This window comes from Mustela nigripes, chromosome X (genome assembly GCF_022355385.1).
Source record: "Mustela nigripes isolate SB6536 chromosome X, MUSNIG.SB6536, whole genome shotgun sequence".
Taxonomy (NCBI): domain Eukaryota; kingdom Metazoa; phylum Chordata; class Mammalia; order Carnivora; family Mustelidae; genus Mustela; species Mustela nigripes.
The window spans coordinates 77,863,078-77,878,850 of record NC_081575.1 but is presented as its reverse complement, the minus strand read 5'-3'; the positions used below and the strand labels follow the sequence as shown (position 1 = coordinate 77,878,850).

The following is a 15,773-nucleotide window of genomic DNA, read 5'->3' as shown; positions in this document are numbered from 1 at the left end:
AAACTGGATTGTCAATTCCTTCCTATAATTAATTCAATAAATCTGAGTTAACTAAATCTCAATGAAGTCATCATGCCCTTTTTCTCCAATTCTGGCAGGAAAGATGCTATCTTACACAGAGGCTGGATAGTGTAATGATTGAGGGCACAGCCTCTGCAGCCAGGTAGTCTGGGTTCAAATCCTGACCCTTCTGTAACCTGTCTGAACCTTAGTTTCCTTTCCCGTAAAAGAGGGGTAATGGTAGCTACAATTCATACAGTTAAGAGGATAGTACATATAAAACCACCAAGACAGTATTTGGCACCTAGGAATCACTTAATAGTGTTTGTTATTAGCACCTCATAAGGGCAAATGCTTTATTATTAATGTAGAATAAGACAATCACAGGTTCCTAACATTTTACAACCAACAGCTACACTGGCCTCCTTGCTGTTCTTCAAACATACCAGACACTCTCCTTCTTTGGGGCCTTTGTACTGGTTATTCCTTCTACCCAACATGTGCACTGTGGGCTGCTTCACCTTCTTCAAATATTTGCTTGAATGTCACCTTTTCAGTGAGGCCTACCCTGATTACCACCTTATTTAAAATTATAATCTACTTTTCTCCTTACCCTGTTCCATATTTCCCCCAACTTCCTGGGAACATACTATAAATTTACTTTCTTTTAAGGTTATTGACAGTCTCCCCCCATTAAGAAACAAAAGTCAATGACAGAAGGGACTTTTGTGTTTTATTCACTGATATATCCCAAGTAGGTGCTCAAATATTTTTTTGTTATCAAAGCCATCATCTGGCTTAACCCCTCCAACTTTACAGATGAGAAAACTCCAAAGAGATTTGAGTCAAGGCCACACACTGAATAAGGGGAAGACCCAGGAACAGGGACTATGAGTTCCTATCCGATGTCATTTCTACCTAGTTCATGTCCTTGACCCTTGAACGTTACAGAAAAATCACAATTGTCTATATTTTTACCTCAGGAGGGTTTACCTTCAGAATTTCTTGGGTTTGCAAATGCTGTTGTGTCTGTGACACAGAAATGCTCTGAAAGACAGTGGAAGCCTGTACCAGAATATTACATACTAACAGATTAACAGAAGATGACGGCTAATTTGAAAGAGTTATTCCAAAGCTTTGACAGAGGGTCTGCTGTTGTCATTGTTTCTGCTGACCCCAAAACAAGAGTTGAGTCAGAAGATGGCTGCCACTGTGGTTGGACAGACTGCTGCTGAATGCACATTGGCTGGTCCTGACCCAGGGTTTTCTTCAGGGGAAAAGTCTGACTGCTATCTAATGTTTGAAGCACTTGAGGCTGCTCTAAAGGCTGTATTACATATTGTTGTCCCATTGTCACTGGTTACAATGGTTCTTACAAAGGAGGTATAATCGTACCATGTTTATAATGGCCTTTGACATACCTGGTGCCTGGTAACGGCTGCTGGAAAGCAGCATGGTGGCTACCCAAAGACTGCTATTAATTTAGGGGACCTTCCTAAATAGACAACTGATGGCTTTTCTGTACTCGTCTGTAACATGAATGAGTCATCTGCTGATGCTAAATGAAATCTGAATGAGAAACCTGGCCTGGTGTTAGATGTGATTGCAAAAACTGTGTAGAAAAATGTGGGGGCTGGATCTGGGTCTGTGAGGAAGCCTACTGAATGAAGGACATCTGTGCAGGGTGCTGAAGCTGTCCTTCTGTGCCCTCTGAGATGTAATGCTAATTGACTGGCCTTCTAGTTGCTGGTGTCTAAAATGGACATCTGCTTGTGATGGAGCTTCTGAGTGCTGGACATTAAACAAAGGCTCCATAGAATGTGTCTGTATATCTAAGAGTGATGTTATAAATGGCTTTTGCTCCAACTTTGAAGAATTACTACCTTAGGGTTGTGTTAAATAGGTTTGTTGGTCAGAAGTCTGTGCTACATAAGGGAGTACTAAGTGTAACTTCTGATCTGCAGAATTTCTAATACATATGTTCTTGCTATCAGGAAGGTTTACTGCATATACTTACTGGGTTATGAAGGTTACCTGTTGAGTTGTCTGGATGGTGTAAACAGTTTGTGCTGAATAATGGGCATGTTCAATAGGCAGTACCTGGTAAGCAAACTGTTCTATAAATTACAGAGTAAGTTCCTTGGATCTTATATGCTGTCTGGTCTAGAAAAGGTAATGAAACCTGAGTTTGTACTGAAAAGCAGGCTGCCCTTGGCCTGGGGCCAAATAAGAGGTCTGTACCCACAGGTGGGACTGGATAAGAAGTCAGCATAGAATGGGTTGACTATGATCCTGGTGGTTACACACTATAAGATGATACTCTGGGGCTGGCAGTGAATAAACAGGCTGTGCTAGAGTCTGGATTGGGTAGGTTAGTTGTGATAGGTAAGAAGCTTGTTCCTGGTGACAATGGCAGCTGCCCAGGAGCCTTCAGTGAGAAGGATGGCAGTTCTGCAGGTAGTCCTGGATAAGCGTGTTGAACAGAATAAGATGGCTATTCCAGAGACTGAATCACACTTTCAATGCCATCCTTCAGCTGCTGCTCACTTGCATGAGCTTCAGACACTCGCAGAATATAATCCTGGTGAAAAATTTTTTGTAGTGATGCCATAATCTCAGGTTGTAACATTAATGGCTGCTGCTGCATAGAGGCTTGGAAACAAGGTTTCTTCAAATGCACAGTCTGGCTTTGTGGTGCTAAAGAACCTAGAGCCACAGATTCCTGATGTATTACTGGATATGGGTAGGGTACTGAATGTATCTTTTGTGAAGGCTGATTGGCCCCAGAATGGCCCCTCAGTGGAATCAGAAGGGACCTGAGCTGTACCAGCAACACTCTGTGCACTACTCATATACTGGGCAGAATGACTGTCTGACAAAGCTTGAAGACAATTAACCAGTAAGAAACTAAAAGTCTGATTAGCATCTGGTGATTTGGTTAATGCCTGCTTTCCATTTCTAGGCCCAGGCTCAAGTTGAAGACCAACAGTTACATGCTTGGAGGTCATTTGTGAAATAGGCAATGTCTGAGGAGAAACTGCAGAAAGACTGGTTGTGGAACTCTAACTGACAAGTGTAAAGTCATAGATTAGGCTGAAGTTTGGTCATTTGCTCCAAAGGTCAGTTGAAGTTGGCTCTGGTGCAAGGAAAATTCAAATTACAAATGCATATACCATGCCCATTTTAGTGGGCCTGTCCCAGACAGAATGACAGATAAAATAATGCTATGTTCTAAAAATTTCAGCAAGTTATCAAAAAGGTGCTGGGTATATAGTTTTAATACTACAGAAATCCTTGATACCATGAGTAAATGCTAGTTGAATACATTAAGGGATTGAGATCAATCCCAGTAATACACTGCTCATGGCTTCTCATTTACTGCACTTGCCACATAACTCATTCAAACCCTGGCAGAGATTCAGAGTAACTGAATCTAACATTATCACACACCAGACACTCGAAGTTCTAAGAAAAAGCTCAAGAGGATTTCAGTATCATACCTAAAATGAACACAGAAGTTCTCTAAAGAGGAGAGCAGAGTTGGCTGAATAAATAGAGGTTGGCTGCAATAATTCCAAGAACTTGAACTACCACATTCATAAAAAGACACCAATGGTCAAAGTGCTTTCTTATATGGCTTCTATATGTGGTGAAAAAGTCTAAAAAATAGCATGTATGTGATATACAGATGTTTATATAAACAAAATTACATATTTTGTATACATAGGGAAAAAAAGACAAACCTAGAGGCTCTACCCACAAATGTAAACAAAAGTTGTCTCCAGCTGGAGAAATAACAGGTGATTTTCACGGTCTATTTTATAACTTCATAGGCTTTATTTTTAGATAGGTAAATAACAGAGTAATTTTTTAAAAATAATGATTATTTATTCAATAAGCATTAAAACATTACTAGAACTTATCATATGTCAGTTTTTGGACTGATAATATGACTGACATTAATACAAACTAAATCATAGGCCCCCACATACGGTTAACACTCAGAATAATTTTTAAAACTTTAAAAAGATTGGAAACACATTTTAAAATATACATATCTGCATACTTATATGGTTGAACCTAAGTTAAATTAAGCATCCATTCAATACACTTTCTATTAAAATCTTACACAAATAAAACCACAAGAGCTCAATTATGAATATGTACCATGTTACCTACAAACAAAAGCTTCCCCCTGTAAGACTGTGAACTCCTTGAAGGTAAGAACCATATTTTATTTTATCTTATATCCACAGAAATGGCAATCATTAAAAATTGTTGATAAGCTGTCCCTTACTATATACCAATCTCTTAAAAAGAAACAGACGTGCCAGCTGCTAACTGAATCATATACAGAGAATGTTCAGACCATCTCATTCCCAAAGAAATAAGGCACTTGCAGGGGAGGGTGAGGCTGAGAAAAGAAAATGCAGTGATGGCAAAGAAAAGCTGAACCATGCGTCCAGACCTTATAACCTTGGGAACCACAATATAGTCTTAATATATGAACGCTCATAACTGTTTACTCCTTGTCAGAAATGAATAATGCTGACTTTGAGAGTCAAAAAGACAGAAACATTTATTTCTCTTATAGAAATAAACATGAATCAAAAAAAGCCAAGATCCAATAAAGAGTCAGTATCCAAAATATATAATTTATATAATCTAACACCAAAACTTACAAACAATCTTACTAAAAAAATGCACAGAAGACATGAACAGATATTTCTGCAAAGAAGACATACAGATGGCCAACAGACACATGAAAAGATGCTCAACATCACTGATCCTCAGGAAATACAAATCAAAACTACAATGAGATATCACCTAACACCTGACAGAATGGCTAAAACCAAAATCACAAGAAACAAGTATTGGTGAGGACATGGAGAAAAATGAACCCTCTTGGGAATCCACTGGTGGGGATGCCAACTGGTGCAGCCACTTGCATTACTGGGTACTTCCCCCAAAGAATACAAAAACACTAATTCAAAAAAATATATGCACCCTGATGTATATAGCAACACTAATTACAACATCCAAATTATAGAAGTAACCAAAGTGTCCACTGATAGATGAATGGATAAAATGTGGTGTGTGTGAGTGTGTGTGTATATACATATATATATATATATAGTGTGTGTGTGCACATATATAATGGAATATTATTCAGCCATAAAAAAGAATGAAATCTTGCCATTTGCAACAACATGGAGGGATCTAGGGCATATAACACTAAGTAAAATAAGTCAGTCAGAGAAAGACATATACCATATGATTTCACTCAGATGTGGAATTTGAGAAACAAAACAAAGAAAAAAAGAGACAAGACAAAAAAAAAAACAAACTCTAAACTATAGAGAACAAACTAATGGTTACCAGAAGCAGGGTGGGGGGGTAGGTGAAATAGTTGATTGGGATTAAGAGTACACTTAACATGATGAGCACTGAATAACACATAGAATTGTTGAATCACTACACTTTCACGATACCTGAAACCACTACAACACTGTATGTTAACTAAACTGGAATTTAAATTTCTCAAAAAGCCAAGAAATTTTTTAAAAAGCCAAAATGTTTTTAGTAATTTTTTATTATGTTCAGTTAGCCACTGCATAGTACATCATTAGTTTTTGATCTAGTGTTCAATGATTCATTTGTTGCTTATAACACCCAGCGCTTATCACAACATGTGCCCTCCTCGATACCCATTACCCAGCTACCCCCTCCCCTGATCCCCCTCCTCTCCAGCAACCCTGTTTGTTTCCCAGAGTCCATAGTCTGTCATGGTTTGTCTCCCTCTTTGATTTCTCCCCCTTCAGTTTTCCCTCCCTTTCCCTATGGTCCTCCATGCTATTTCCTATGTTCCACATATAAGTGAAACCAAATGATAATTCTCTTTTTCTGCTTGATTTACTCTACTTAGCATAAGTTGGGTATTCACCCTTTCTGATGGCTGAGTAATATTCCATTGTATATATGGACTACATCTTCTTTATTCATTCATCTGTTGAAGGGGACCTTGACTCCTTCCAAAGTTTGCAGACACTGCTGCTATAAAATTTGGGGTGCAGGTGCCCCTTCTTTTCACTACATCTGTATCTTTGAGGTAAATATCTAGTGCAATTGCCGGGTTGTAGGGTAGCTCTATTTTTAATATCTTGAGGAACCTCCATAAATCTAGATGAAAGTGCTAAAAATTATAAGTCTATAAAATATTATTTCTAATTAACTATGGAAACAATCCCTCCAGGGGCACCTCGGTGACTCCATCACTTAAGCATCTACCTTCAGCTCAGGTCATGATCTCAGGGTCCTGGGATTGAGCTCTGCATTGGGATCACTGCTCACTGGGAAGTCTGCTTCTCCCTCTCCCTCTCCCTCTGCCCTGCCCACCACCCCTCACTCATGTGCACACATTATCTCTCTCTCTAATAAATAAAATCTGGGGGAGAAAAGGAAAGAAATCCCTCCACATGCACATCAGGCTAGAAAAGTCTAATACAAAGAACAAACCATTATCACCAAAAGCAAGAGATCTGAGTCCTAAATAAATTTGTTTATCTATCAGTGGAGTTCTCATTTTCTTTTCCAGTTATATAAGCAGTGTCTCAAGATTCTAGTTTCACAGTGTTAGGCACGTCCTCAAGAATATCTTAAGTGAAGGAAAGCATAAACAACTTTTGGCTTCCAGTGAGTTTTATATAAACTAAAATGAATTTACAAAAGAGAGGCTTTATCAGAAAAAATTTTAACCCAATACAGAGCTTCTAAAATATATCTTACCTTTATCTGTGAGACTTTCTGGACAGTTAATGGGGAAACCTGGGGTTGTGAGACAACCGGAGGTCCAAGTACATGCACAGGCAAAACAGTGGACTGACCTTGAACCAAAGGCAAAATGTGGGGCTGAGTCAGCTTTGGCTGCTGTTGCAACTGTTAAATAAGAAAAAAAAATACATTAAAGATAAACTCTCTCATTTATAGTAAATATACAGATTATATATTTAAAAATATATGAGTTCACCTCACCCCTGAAATCTGCTGGTAATGTCCTACTAGCTGCTGGGATGGAAAAATCATCCCTGGAACATTAATTTCAGCCTGTGGGGTGTTGGAAACCATCATCTGGTCTGACGAATAGGCTACACTGGGCTGACTTGAAGTATCTGAGTGTACAGCAGATCCAACTCCTGCCTCAGACAAATTGTCACCTATGACAAAGAAAATAAGAAATAGAAGGGAAAACCTGAAACACAAGGTCCAAATGGCATAGAAAATAAGTGTTTTCTCTGTTTTTTTTTACTCTGACAATCTGAGACAACTTGAAATAAAATATTTACAATACACAGTTAACCAAAAACCATTATTAAACTCTCCATGCCGACAATGTCGTACAACTAAAATTTTCTTAGTAAAGCAAACCTAAAAACAAAGAATCACATAAAAATCAACTCCTTTTGCTGGCCATTATCATTTATATTGAAAAATACTCCTAAGGCACAGGAACTGGCAATACCAGTTACTTCCAGAACTGGGTAAATTCAAAAGAGATGACTAAAGTAAAGGAAGGCTAAGTGAAAGGGTTGTAAGAAGCAGTCAAAATATTTAGATCCCTGTGTCCCACCCTCTATACCACACTTTTGGGTGATTGCTTCTCCCCCACCCAACTAATCTATACTTGCCACTAGGATTTCAGTCAAATCGAAGTGTCATATTCTCATTCTCCTAGAACCTGGCTAGAAAACAATACTATCATTATAGAACAATTAGTTATTATTGTGAAAATACTCTGTCCTTCTAGAGAAGAGGATGCATTATAGCAGAAAAATTAGAGGAACTATGATAATTTTATACTTGAATCTAAAATACAAAGGATCTTAGAATCTAGAAAATTCATTCTTGAACAACACATTCTCCCTTTAGTTCCAAATTTTCTTTATTAAAGGATTTACATCAGACCTTTAAAAAAAGTAAAAAGATTATAATCCTTATTCAATTAGCACCATGGACAGGTCACATAACACAAGTTTCTTAATTTCAAAATCAGGAAACTAGCCAGCTTGTCTATTTCAGGGGTTTTGTAAAAGGACTGATGAAATGATAGATAAGAAAATGCATTGAAAAACACAAAAGTACTATTTTGACATAAGGGAATACAATTACACATTTGTTTGCTTTTATAAATTGTAACTGTTACCTGCAACAGAGGAGCAATGCTGCTGGGGTTTTCTCTGTAGAAGCTGTTGTCGAACATGTTGATCAACTTCAGGTTCTTCACATTCAGCCCCAGTGTGTGGAGCAGAAGCAGGGGGCAAAGTTGTATTCTGGGGCTGAGGGAGTACATTCCCTGCAGACTTGCACTGGGAATCCCTGTGTTCTTCCAAACAGCCAGCTGGCTTCTTCTCCCTTGTCTTCTTTATCAGGGTGACCCGGTCTCTAATGGACTTAGCAACAGCTTTGGAATCACTTTCGTGGAAGAATCCTGACTTGACCTACAAACAAAACATAATAAGCAAATTACATCTTTAACATTTACGATTTTAACTTTTTACTAGCAGAATTATTTTGTGCCCCCAAATTCTAAATGTTATTAAATAACAGTTAACTTGTTTATATGTTCTTTTTTTTTCAATTTAATATAATTGACAGTTTCAGGTGTACATCATGGTGATTCGATATTTTGGATGTACATCTATGTTCTTTCTTAATCAAACATACATAAATTCAGCATAAGAAAAACAATACCATTACCAAGCACTGTTAAAATAATTCTGACTTTAAATGAAAACAAATAACTTGATGTTTCAGTACATGCAGTCTTATTACAGACCATTTGTGATTGTCATTAGGTTTGTGAAAGATTAAAAAGGTTTCCTTATTCAACAACGTTAAGTGCCTACAATGTGCCCAGTACTGGACTCCAGAGACATATAAGTTACTACATCAGTCCTTTGTCCTGTATGAGCACACAATCTGATGGTAAGACGGTACAAATTTAACTTAAAATAAGGTAGAAATGAGCTGCTGCAAAAGCCCCAAAGGAAAAAGTAGAGAAAGTGTCACAGAGAAAGGTTAACTCTGATTTTAATTAAAACAAAAAAAGGTACTTGCTGGCTGTTAAGGGAGGTGTGGACGAAGTTTAGAGATCCACACTCTAGGCAAAGGGACATATGCTCACAGCAAAGTACTACATCTTACCAGGCGTTAGAAGAGTGAGAGAAGAGAAGTTAAGGGCTTGCTGTCTGAGAAGAGCAGGGCTGAATAGCAGAGAAGATGACTTGAGGAGGTGTCATGGCATATCATTCTCAGTCCTACAATCTGTTTTTTAAAGAATGTCTTGGGGGTCTGCAGACTCAGGGAAATTTCGTGGTAGTCGAAAGATGATTAAAATGTTAGATGGAATCCATATATTTAATTCACTCCCTCCCGAAGCTCCAAAAACAAAATACCCCATACTAAATGGATTTTTAAGTTGTAAACCCACAGGGACAGGGAGAATAAGAGAAAGACAATAGCAGCAACATTTTGGACATTGCAGAATGTGGAAAACAGATTAAGTAATAAATGACCTAGCAGTCCTGAAAAAGGTGAATTAGGGAAAGCTGAGAATCATTATGACTTATACTGAAAAATGCTCATTAAGGCACAGGAACTGGCAATACCAGTTACTTCCAGAACTGGATAAAGTCAAAAGAGATGACTAAAATAAGGAAGACTAAGTGAAAGGGTTGTGAAAAACAGTTAAATATTTAGATCCCTATGCCCCACCCTCCATTCCATACCTTTGGGTGAGTGCTTCTCCCCTACTCAAGAAGCCTTGAGTTTTGTTCTCTGGAGAGGGTAAAAGAGGGGCTCTCTGGATTATGGAACACCAGGCACAACTGAGGGTAAGGCTTCTACATAGAAAATAAGATTAAATGACCATATGCATGCTGAATGGCATATGCAGAAACCCTTAGCCCTTTTCCTCACTTGGCTACCAAAGTACCAGTAACCAGACCCTAACCCTTCAGGACGGACAATGAAAGATGATTCTCTGGCGAATTTGACCAATCTAAGAAGACAGACCTACAAATATTTTTAATAAAGATTTTACTTATTTATCTGAGTGAGAGTGAAGGCAAGAGATCACAGAGGGAGAGGGAGAAGCAGACTAGCTGCTGAGTAGACAGCCCAATGTGGGGTTTGATCCCACAATCCTGGGATCATGACCTGAACCAAAGGCTTAACCGAATGAGCCACCTAGGCACCCCACACCTATAAATATTGATGTCAAAGATTCCTTAATTAAAGGCCTATCCAGATACCCTACCTTATGGGTCAAAGTTAACAAGTCTGACACAAGCAATCACATCACCCAATAGGCTGTAAGACCCTGTGGTCAGCAAAATTATGGCCCCTCAAAGGTATCCCATCCTAATCCTTGAACTTGTGAATATAATGAGATATCATTCCCATTATTTTGCTGTGAAGAGTTGACCTTAAAATAGGGAGATTATCTAAGTGAGTCTTTTACCAGCTGGCAACTCTTAAAGGATTCAACATGGTATTGCTGAATTTGAAGATGGAGTGGGGTACATGACAGGACTGAAAACCAGCCTCTAGGAGCAGAAAGTGACCACCAGCTTACAGCCACCGAGGAAACAGGGGCCTCAGTCTTACAACCATAAGGAACTGAATTCTGCCAACAAATCAAAAGCAGTCCCCGACCCCCACACTCTCCTCACACTCCCCACCAAAAGCCTCCAGAGAAGAGCCCAGGCCACTGACACCTTGATTTCAGCCTGTGAGATCCTAAGTAGAGAATCCAGTGAAGTCCACTAGGACTTTTGACCTCTAGAACTGAGATAATAAATGGGTGTTGCTTTAAGCCACTAAATTTGTGGTAATTTATTACACTGCAACAGAAAACAAATATAGTCTCTAAAATCTATTAATCATAAGCAACTAGCCAAGAATAATCAGAAATATCAGAAAAGCCTCTAACAAGAACACAAAACACAAAACCATCAAAAGTGAAACAACAATTTGGAGAAAAGAGACTATATGGGAAGAAAAAAATGTCAAAAACACTCTCTTTACTTATGTTACAAAGAGATGTGATAATATTGCCTCCACAAAACAAAGAACAAGATGTTTACTCTAAAGAAGGAACAGTTCAAAAAAATAAAAAGGAACTCTTAACATTAAAAACATGATAGCAGAAATGAAAAATTCAGTGGAAGGGTTAGAAGGTAAAGTTAATAATATCTGCCAGAAAGAAGAATAAAAAGACAAAAGGATGGGAAACAGAAAGGTTAAGAACACTAGAGAATTAGTTCAAGAGGTTCAACATCCAAATGATAACAGTTCCAGAAAGAAAACAATGGGGAAGAAATCATCAATAAAATACTTCAAGAAATTCCCCAGAAACTAAAGGATATGCATTGACAGATTGGAAGGGTCCACTGAGAATCCAACACAGTAGACGAAAATAAACCCAAATCAAGACACATCACTGTGAAATTTTAGAATACTAAAGAAGAAACAGAAACTACTACAAGCTTCCAGAGAGCAAATCACATGCAAAAGTTTCAGAAAATAGAACTTTGTACTTCTCAATACCAATACTGAAAGCTAGAAAAGCATAACAGTGAGTCTAAATTTTTTTTAAACTGCAACCTAAAACGCTTTAGCCAGCCAAGGAATCAATTAAATATGAATATAGAATAAAAATATTTTCATACATACAAGTCTTAAAGAATTTACCTCTTATATCCTTTCTTTAAGAAGCAGACAGAGGAAGTGTGTCACTAAAACAAGAGGATAAGCCAAGGAAGAGAAAGACATGGGATTAAAGAAACATGAAACCCTATAGAAGAGAGGAAGAGAAGTCTAGAAAGATAGTAAAGAGAAATATCAGGATAATAGCTGTGCACCAGATGTCCAAGGCAATCATTCCAGATTAGAACACTATTACTATAAAAACAGACAGGTTAAAGGCTATCATCTCCAAGATCCCCAATGTCAATGTTCCATCCTTATTTTTAACCTGAGGACAGAATGCCCAGGCTAACCTGGCTTAGACGCTCTGTACTTGGCTAATTTGACTATGTGCTGCAAAAGCGCCTACACACCTTCCCTCCAAGCACTGTAGCAGCCTGGGAGAGGTGGGGACACACATTCAAACCCACAGACGTTATCTGCTGTCATCTGCTCTGTAAGGAGGGGAACATGGGGTGATGAGAAGTAGAGAGGTCAGAGGGGCCCACTCCACATCAAACCATATTGTTACCAGACAACTAATTTTAAAGGTCCACACAATGGTCCACTGGTGACTGATTGGTGAGCCATGCATGTATTTCCCTGAACTCACTCATGACCTCACCTGCTGACTTCCCCAGAAGTGACTCTTGTAAACACTTAGCAAAGCTGAAGCCAGACTATGACTGAGAGACTCCATTCAGTTTATGTGCTCCTGAACATTTTCACCTAATAGTAACTTCAATAACCAGCTAGATATGTGCTTGCCACTCAGGTTTTTAAAACAAAACAGCATATTACCTGATAAACTATAACAAAAAGCAAAGAAATGAGTAACATAAAAGTCAGGGTATATATTACCTGTGGTGACTAGGGAAGGGAATACAACTGGGAGAGGCATATAAGTGCCTCATATAGTGGCTTCTAAGGTACAGGTTGTGTTCTATTTCTTTTTTTAAAGATTTTATTTATTTATTTGACAGAGAGTGTGCTCCATTTCTTAACAAAAGTAGTGTTTTATTATTCTTTATACCGTACATACACACATACTGTACATCTCTGCTACAGAGATGCATTTCACAATAAAAGAATTTAAATAAAGAAAAGGAGAAAATAGCGAGGAAAGAAAGCAATAAGGAGAAAGGAATCGACTAACCCTGATATTATAAAGGGCAACAGTGGTGGGGGGAGTGGAGAAAAGCTGTAGGATTCACTTACCATTTCATACGCTACTTCCTCAGAGGTATCTGTTTCTAAATTGAAACTGAATTCAATTGCTTCATTGTCTTTGTGCTTGCCTTTCAATTTTTTAGGGTCTTCAACCCAGAGTCTTAAGGCCAGGGATGAATTTGAGCAGTCATCTTCCTCTGCTAATTCCACCCTCAGTCCTGTATCCTCAGCAAAAAATGCGTGGTTTAGTAGGTCCCTGACAGACAACCTAATAAACAAAATACATATCTCATTATCAATTTTTCCAATCATGAACAAGATATAGAACTCTTAATTAGCAAACATCAATGAAATCAAAGTAACAATCTTATTTTAAATTTCCTATTAATTAGACCATTAATCTGCATCATTATGAAAAAATGAAATCTTATATCCAACTTATTATTTACCAAGGATGCAAAGAAATCCTAACCAACATGCACTTAAAGTCACCTTAAAGATTGTTTCCAGCAGCATAGCTAGATTTTGAATTTTAACATACCTATAAGTATGCCTAGAGAACTAGAGAAGTGTTACAGTATGTTAGGTAGAGTGACTAGTTTCCCCAAGCCACTGACTTAAGTTACTAAAACTCAAACAATAGGGGCACCTGGGTGGCTCAGTGGGTTAAAGTCTCTGCCTTCAGCTCAGGTCATGATCCCAGGTTCCTGGGATGGAGCCCTGCATCGGGCTCTCTGCTCACCAGGCAGCCTGCTTCCCCCTTTCTCTCTCTGCCTGCCTCTCTGCCTACTTGTGGTCTCTGTCTGTCAAATAAATAAATAAAATCTTTTAAAAAATACAAAACTAAAACTCAAACAACAGACTGTCAGCAAAGGAAACTAAAAACTCTTCTGGATATATAACCTCTAAAGGAAATCAGAAATACAAACTCTTTTGCAAACGTTATAAATAGAAGTCATTGACTCCATTAATAATAATCTAGTCAGTGAACTTCACTCTTTAGAGAATGCCATGAATGAAATTAATTTAGTTCAGCAAAGTCCCATGGTTTTCTTCAAGTATTTAAGCCTAGTGTTTCAGGCCAAAGTATACATACAATGGATACCCCTCTACCTAATATTAGAGATTAACCATCTCTGAAGAGGGGAAAAAAAAAAGGACAGTGGTTCAAAAGATTCTTTCACAAGCTGGGGCAGTTAATGTCCTTTGCTTGGGCCAATTTCTAAAAACATATATATAATATCTAATCTATCTATATCATAGGCCAGAGAGAGCTAAAACTCACGTATTTCATAATGTCTATATAGAAAATCTCTCTTAGACTATTTAAAGCAGATAAAGTATACTGAGAAGCATGGTATCCTGTAAGTTGAAGATTTTCAACCCTCCTGATTATGTTTTTAGTGATCAAGGGACAAATAATTAAGAGACTGTTATAAAAAGAATAAGATTCCTCAGACTAGTTTCAAGACTAAGGTGAGACGTGTTTAAGACGACACAACCAAGGGTCACCTGAGTGTCTTAGTCAGTTAAGTGTCTGCCTTTGGCTCAACTCATGGTCTCAGGGTCCTGAGATCCAGCCCTGTGTCTGGTGCTCTGCTCAGTGGGGAGCTTGCTTCTCCCTCTCCCTCTACCCCTCCCCTCTCCTCTCACACACTCTTTCTCTCTCTCAAATAAATAGGTAAAATCTGAAGAACAACAAGTATACAACCAAGTCAAGCTCTCTACCTTTCAATGAAAATGTAGCCTATGTATTTTTACTATGGAATAACTACAGTAATAGCAGAAGACACCATTAAATACTTACTACTGTTAGTTATTTTATATGCAATATCTTTTTAATCATTAAAATAAATACCTGCATTGAGGAACAGAGGTAACTCGCTCAAGATCATACTGGCTAAGTGTGAGTCCACATTTGAGTCTTAGTCTGATGTAGAAGCCTGTGTTCTTTCTAATACACTAATATATAATGAATCCTTTTGAATATTCCAACGTTCTTTGGTAATAGATCACAATTAAAATGCTGTAAAAGCAATAATCAGAATCCAAACTAAAATGGGTACTTCCACATAGTACAACTGACCCTCAAACATGTTTGGAGGGGGGATTGGGGTGCCAATCTCAGCTGAAAATCTGTGTATAGCTCCTAACTTCCCAAAAACTCAACTACTAATAGTCTACTGTTGACCAGAAGCTTTGCCAATAACATATACAGTTGATTAACACAAATTTTATAGGTGTTATATACCATATTACATTATGTATTATATACTGTATTTTTACAGGAAAGTAAGCTAGAGTAAAAAAATATTAAGAAAACCATAAGGAAGAGAAAATACATTTACAGTATTGTATAATATGTTATTCAAGAGACAACTGCATTTTTAGATTCACTTAAAAACAAGCACATCTAAACTCTTACAACTCAAAACCAGTAACAACAACAACAAAGAATAAACAACCTAATTTTAAAAAGGGCAAAGGAGTTGACCAGACATTTCTCCAAGGAAGATATAACCACATGAAAAGATACTCAACATCATTAGACATTAGGGAAATGCAAATCAAAACCACAATGAGATACCACTTCATAGCCATCAGGATGGCTATTATCAAAAAAATGGAAAATAGCAAGTGTTGGTGATGATGTTGACAAATTGGAACCTTCATATGTTGCTGGAAGGAATACAAAATGGTGCAGGCACTGTGGAAAAAAATTGGCGGTTCTTCAAGGAATTAAACATAGTATTACCATATGATCCATTCCTAGGTATATAATGAAAAGAATTGAAAGCAGGGATTCAAGCAAATACTTATTCACCAATGTTCATGCAGCATAATTCACCATATATCAT

The 15,773-nt window shown here is 37.8% G+C and overlaps 1 protein-coding gene across 1 annotated transcript in view; it reads right to left on the bottom strand.

Annotated features, from left to right (window-relative positions):
* Window positions 1–15,773, bottom strand: part of WNK3 (WNK lysine deficient protein kinase 3) — a 169,660-nt gene that overhangs the window by 96,077 nt on the left and 57,810 nt on the right. Inside the window, exons 8-11 of the mRNA XM_059385248.1 lie at window positions 12,964–13,183; window positions 8,201–8,495; window positions 7,033–7,214; window positions 6,787–6,936 (exon numbers count right to left, since the gene is read on the bottom strand). Coding sequence (XP_059241231.1) covers window positions 6,787–6,936; window positions 7,033–7,214; window positions 8,201–8,495; window positions 12,964–13,183 — 847 coding nt within the window. The remainder of the gene's footprint in view (window positions 1–6,786; window positions 6,937–7,032; window positions 7,215–8,200; window positions 8,496–12,963; window positions 13,184–15,773) is intronic.